Source organism: Bidens hawaiensis, unplaced genomic scaffold (genome assembly GCF_021521415.1).
Source record: "Bidens hawaiensis isolate Kalapana, Puna unplaced genomic scaffold, B.hawaiensis_p1.1 tig00002307_1, whole genome shotgun sequence".
Lineage (NCBI taxonomy): Eukaryota > Viridiplantae > Streptophyta > Magnoliopsida > Asterales > Asteraceae > Bidens > Bidens hawaiensis.
Window position 1 is genome coordinate 531,629 of NW_027491124.1, and position 6,963 is coordinate 538,591.

At 34.7% G+C, this 6,963-nt stretch overlaps 1 protein-coding gene across 1 annotated transcript; it reads left to right on the forward strand.

Moving 5' to 3' along the window:
* Positions 1-4,035: 4,035 nt before the first annotated feature.
* On the forward strand, positions 4,036-4,686 carry LOC143617165 (uncharacterized). Its single transcript, XM_077089813.1, has one exon. It carries the CDS (start codon positions 4,036-4,038, stop codon positions 4,684-4,686), a length of 651 nt encoding a protein of 216 aa, XP_076945928.1.
* The last annotated feature ends 2,277 nt before the right edge of the window (positions 4,687-6,963 follow it).

The window sequence follows — 6,963 nt, forward strand, 5'->3', positions numbered from 1 at the left end:
TCACAAAACAAACTAGAATTTAAGTTACTCCGTACGAAATACCTAGACATTATATATTTGTTGGCCGTTAAAAAAAACATTTGTGACTCTGCAAATGTTTGAATTGTTTTTGTCTCTTCCGTTTCCCCCCTATACGAAGGTTTGTCTTTGTTATAGATGATAGTGGACATGTTTTAGGTTGCGTGCTGATGATAACAAAAATAATCAACCCATTTCCGTTGAGAAACTTAAGAATAAAAATGCATATACTAGATTGAAGGGAAGCCAGAACATAAAAAAAATGCATATACTCAACTTGATGCAATAAATTGGGCTTACAGGCTGTTTGGTAGCCTCTTAACAGCCATAAAGAGGCTGCCTCTTAATAACTCATAACTTATTAATGGTTAAGAGGTAGTCTGGAGTCTGAATCGTTAAAAGCCTACCTTTTAATGGTTATCTCTTAACCATTTAGACTTAAGACTATTTCTTAGTCATTAAAATGTTATGAGCCATTAAGAGATACCATCTTAATAACTGTTAGAGTGCCTTAAGCGGTGGCATATATTGTATTGCAAAATTATTACAGTACCGTGATAATTAAACTAAAAAATAATACAAATCGTTACAAATATAAAATAATAAAACATTAAAAACAATAGTATTTATATATTTGTGACAATCCCAAATGAGAAACCCGTGAGCACTGAGCAATGATAGTAAACGTCAACAATCGTAGGACAAATGAACACTGAAATGATGAAAAGTTGGTGAAGTGGGTCCCATTTGGTTGAAAATGTATTCAACTTATCTTAGCAACAGCATATCATTATATGATATTGTAAGCATGCTCAAAACTTTTTTCAAAGATGGCCACCCTACAATCATTTGCTTATAAACAGTCAAAAGAGGTGTCATGATTCAATATTTTAGCAATATCAACATGACCACGCCCAATAATTATATAAAAGAATTGTTTGTTTAATAAAAAAATGGATTTTATTAGTTTTACTTTTCCAGGTTGTTGACGATAATCTGATCTTAGAAAATTGTTGTTATTGGTTTCATCTTTCACCTTATTAGTTTTTGTTGGAGGACCGTGTGAAAAAAAAACTTAATTTTGTTAAGTCTTTTTCAAATTTCAAAATGATGTTTTAGGGCTTTTTATTGCAAAAATGATACGAGTTGATTGGTGAAAACTTAACTCGAACGTTGCTACAAAGGGCTTGATTTTTGTTTATTGAAAGTTTAAACACACAAATTGAAGCACCGATCATTCAGAGCACCATTTCGAGGTATGTTTTACATCTATCGACTCGTATCCTCCATTCGATAAAAAAAACCGTAAAACCTCAGTTTGAAGTTTGGGAAAAACTTAACAAACCTGAGAGTTTTTTTTGTTTTTTTAATTTTTTTAACGGGGTTTATTGAAACAGTTAGTGTGAAAGATAGGACCGGTTGCAACAATATTTTAAGCTTGAATTATTATCGACCAACCTAACAAATATGGATTAATAAAATCCATTATTCCTAATTTATGTTTGCATAAACTATACAACTAAATACTATTTATTTATTTATCCAAACCCTTAACGTACCAACGTAGGTTATATTAGTTAGAAGATGCTTGTTTGGTATGGTGTAATGAAATGAACAAAGAAATGGAATGGATCATTACTATTCCATTGTCTAGGGGGTTCGAACCCACACTCGGGACGGTTTCTAAGTCTTAACGCAACATACACGAGCCCCTACGCTGGTGCTTTAGCTTGGGAATGAACTGAAAAAATATGTGTGCGCGCGTGCGCGCGCGCGCACACACACACATATATATAAATATTTATATATAATACAAAATTAACCCCAAAATGCTAATAAACACAAACAAGAAATCCCTCAAATTGAAACCCGATTCCCTTCTGTCAGTCGAATTGACAGAGGGATTGCAACATCTCGGATTTTTCATATTTGAATTCGTATTCGTTTACCCAACTCGGGAATGTAATTCGAATCTTTTTTTATTTATAAAATCTTAAATTATTTAGCATTTAGCTTGGTTAAACTTAATTTATATTCTCTTAACTTTCAAACTCGTCAAACAACTCTTAAGAACCTTTTAAATCGCTTAAAAAGGCTAAAAATGGTAGTTTATAAACTTCGGGGGACCAAACTTGTCAATTATGAAACATGTTGAAAATCATCCCGCCACACCACGCGGGGAGACACTTCTTCAAGCTGCCTCACATGGAGAGGGGATCCCAAGTAGGCCGCGCGACGCGGGCTACCACCTGCAACACATTTGTTTCGTTTTGACTCGCTTATTCGTTTTTAATGCTAAATTGAGTTTATTTTGACCCAAATCCTGAAACTTAAGCCCCAAGATAAGCCAAATAATATTATAACATGTCCAATTTCATTCCCTAAATAATAAAAACGAATTTTGTTAGTTATTATACCCAATTTTGTCTTTTATCGTTTCCTAAACGAGCTATTTGCTAATAAATAGGCCTTAACCCTTAATATTTAAACAAGGCAAATCATAAAACCCTAAATCATTACTTCAATACCAGCCACCATCTTTGTAATCCATAAAATTTCTTTCCTCCATTGTCGGTTTCTTTAATGTATTCAAGTTATTCAAGCCTTCGATTGACTTTCAAGTTTCAAGACTCGTCGACCTTGATTATCACTTGTTCCATTCACCGTTATGGTAAGTTGACATCTGTATTTTTGTATATTTTCATTCACTTAACAAAAGCCATTAATCAATTTTTGGGATTGAGGAAGTTTCGGTGGTCAATTTGATTCAGACCCGTTTAAGGGCATAACAGTCAAATCATTTGACTATTCGATTTCTTTATCTTCGGGTCAAAACTAGCTTTTGGGACAAAAGTTTACTGGTCAGAACCTGACTCCCTACTTGAAGTTCGGATTCTGAACAGTACCAGCTCGCTTAAGTATTAAAAATCTCATAACTTGAGTTTTACATATCCAATTAACCTGATTCCAAAGGCTATTTTCTCGTTTTTTCTACTATAGTCTCAAAGTTCCAAGTTAGTTCATGTCGAATCAGTCAGCACGTTAAAGGCTCGGGATTCGTTTATTATAGATATTTTATTGTTTATGTTAGAACATAATGTCTATTTCTAGGGTCTTAGATGTACTAGATATGATTGTATAGGGCTAAAATGTCAAATGTATTTTGTTAGTCAACGCATAAGTCTTCAAGTCAGCGCATATCATATGCGGCGTATATGATATACGCCGTATATCTTATACGGACTTGATGAGCTTGTTCATGTTTCCTATAAATAGGGGACTTATGCGTTTTTACTCAGACTTTTGGTGATTGTCAGAGAGAGAGAGAGAGAGAGAGAGTAGAGAGAGAAAGTGTGCAAAGTGTCACATCTTGGTTGTTTCTTGATATATATGAAAATGAGCTTAATGTTTACTTGGATGTGTTCATTCTCAATGGATTCCGCACTTTGAGGTACTAGCTGTAACAAATAGAGATCCTTATTGTCATTCACTTCATGATCGTCTCCCATTTTCAAGTGGTATCAGAGCCATTTGGCTCGTTACTAGCTTGAAAACTTCAAGTTTTCAAGGTTTTTCTTTCTACATTCAAACTCCACCGTCAAAAGTTCTTCAAAATTGCACATATTGTTCTTTACCTATCCGTGACAAACCCTACCAAAGTTCATTCAATTCCTACATCATTTACATCTTCAAAGGCCAAATTTACCAACAACATGAAATTTACCGGATATGTGTTACCTACGTATATGTTGATCAAACGTAACATATACGGCGTATAACATATACGCCGCATATGTTATACTGAGATTAGATATACGTTGGTTTGGACATATACGTTGATTATTCTTGTTGGTCCGTTGACCTCACACTTGTACGTTGACCCACAGTGACCAGCTTCATATCCGTTACAAGAGACATATCCGTTTGACCAGAAGGTTGACTTTATTCATGGAAAACCTAAGCGTGTTCATGTCACAGCCGTCTATTCTACTTTAGAATATTAGTTTGGAAAATGAAATGGGAACTTCCAACAAGCCTCCTAAACTTTTGATAATGGAAGACTATCCCTCATGGGCTGACAAATTCGAGACATATGTTCAAGCGTTGAACTATGATACATGGACTGCCGTGGAGGAAGAGTATATAATTCCCAAGAATGAGAATGGAGAAAATTGCAGATTATCTCAGATTGCTGATGCAGATAAAGATTCATTTCTTAAAGAGAAGAAGATGTTGAATCTCTTTCAACAGTCCATCAAAGCTGAGATCTTTCAACTTCTGCAACACAATGGTTCTTTTTACTTAATATGGCAAGCGTTGTTGAATAAAGATCGTGGAAATCCCGACATGAGAAAGAGCAAAATTGCTTTGCTAAAGAAAGAATTTGACATATTCACTCAAGTTAAGGGTGATTCATTTGCTCAATTGGTTGAAAGATACTGTCATCTTGTGAATGAGATGAAGAGGCTGAAGATTGACAAGCCTGAGTATGAGTATATAGATAAACTTGCAGGTGCTTTGCCTGAAGAGTGGGGTACTTTTATCTTGATTCAACAATCAAACCCCATTGCTTATGCCCGTCTGAATTTGGCAAGTTTTATTGAGAAATTTGAAGCCCATGACTTGGAGCTGAGAAAGAAACAGAAGATGAAATCTATAGTCGTATAACAAGATGTGGGATTGTATTACAAAAATTCTCATTCAAGTGTTACTCCAAATCCCAAGATTCCTACTGAATTTTGTGCTGAGTCAATTAGTCAAGCTTGTGTTACAAATATTGCTACTACTCCTCACTATAGTAGTAGTTATTCTGGAACAACTCCAATTACTCAAGATTCTAGTTCAAAGGAATCAAATGTTATCCAATGCAACATAGCAGTGAATCTGAAGAATATTGGAAATATGACAACTGACACTATCAAGGAACACATGGCTTTTCTAGGATCTGTTTTAGAATCATATGAGTGTTTGGTGGCGGGTCGCTTGGAAATTACAACATGACTAAAGATGACTATGATCAGATTGACCCGGAGGAAATGGAGATGATTGACATAAGATGGTGCATGGCTAGTTTGATAAGAAGGGCATAAAGATTTAAAGAGATTACTGGTCGAAACGTGCTTAATGGTACGACTTCTAAATTAGGCTTTGACAAGTCTAAAGTTAGATGTTTTCGTTGCAAAGAGAAATGACATTTCAAAAGGAATGTACTAGCAAAAGTGTGGATGACAATGCTGCTAATCCTTTTGGACGAGATTATTATAAACAAGCTATATATCATCGTCCAGAGGGAGAATCATCAAAAGGGAAGAAATCTTCTGAAGCATCAACCTCGCAGCAAAAGGCAGCTATAGCCCGAGTTGATGAAGGTTTCAATTGGAGTTCAAGTGTTTGATGAGGACAAAAAGGAGGTTATTGCTAAAAGTGTGGTCAAGATGGATAAAATGGTTGATGACAAGGATGAAGTTGAGACTGAGACTCAAGAGTCTAATGATGCAGTTGAAGACAAGAATGTGAATGAAGATAGCAACAATATGAAAGAAGTTGCTTGTGATACTTTTGATGATGAACTCCTCGAACCTATGATAAAATTCATGAAGTTCCTTCTGATTATCTTATCTCATTATTTCCTCCTGATATTACTGAGAGTTTTGTAGGTTGGTTTTATGAGGAAGATGTTCCACAAGGGAAAATTGATTTTGGTATGGAAGAAAATGATGAAATTCAAGACGTCATCAAGTCAGAAGATGAGGAGGAGTTCGTTTTTGTTGATGAAAAGATAGTTGAGAATAAGTTTGTTGAAGGAGTGATAGAAGACATCACTGATGTTGACTCAGAAACTGCAAATGAAGAAGTAATTGATCAAGCGTTTATGACCAATGAGGTAATTCTAAACTCAAATCTATGTGAAAAATGTGAATTACCATGCTATGAATGTTATTTTAAAAATCTAGAAATCAAAGAATTAAAGAGACACTATGATAAATCTTTGTTTGATTTAAATGTTGTTAATGAGGCCTACATGAAGCTTCAATCGTGTGAAAAGGGTCTTTGGGAAAAGATTTTACAAAACCGAAAGACGATTTCAATGCTTAAGCACACGGTTGAAGACAAACAGATTGCCATTAACAAACATATTGATTAAAATGCATCACTCAAACTTGAGCTTCAAACATTCAAGATTGAGACTGAACGAGTTAACCTAAAATTGGTAAGCTACGTTGCGTTGTCATATGTACTAGATCACATTATCCCCAAAACATCATCAAAGAGTGAGGATAATGAGACTGAAAACTTAAGAGAAGATTATCATGTTGTGCCTCCACCTTTGTGGAATGATTATGTTCCAAAGAAACCAAAAGGTTTGAAAAAGGCACTCAATGTGGTAATAAACATGCCACAGTATGATATTTCTAAGTCGGTTGTTGATAATGAGAGTTCTGGTTGTGATTCTGCAACTGGAATAAAAATGGCAGAATTTGTGTTGAAAGAGGAAGTTGTTAAACCTCATGTTTTGGGAAATCAAAAGAATGGATTGGGTAATCAAAAGAGTAGTTTGGATAATCAAAAGAAAGTAGTTGAAAACTCGATAAGATTTGCAAAAACAAGTTTCTATTACAAGCAATCTTACGAGTTAATCAATTTCAAGAGAAAAAGATAAAGTTTGTACTTGGTAAAACTTCAAAGTCTGAAAAGGAAAGTGAATTTAGAAAATAGTCAAATGATGAATTTTATCGTTTGAAAGCTGAACGTGATCATGTTGAATCAACATCTCAGATCAATAAGCTTATTGATAGGAGACGTTATTTTGGTTGTAATGAGGTTGGACATGTGTTTTACGCTTGTCCTAATCGATACAAACAAGATCACATTTCTATTCAAAAATCTCAAAAGATTGTGAGCAAGAGACCTGGTTTAGGTTATATGCGTGATAAGAAACCAGGC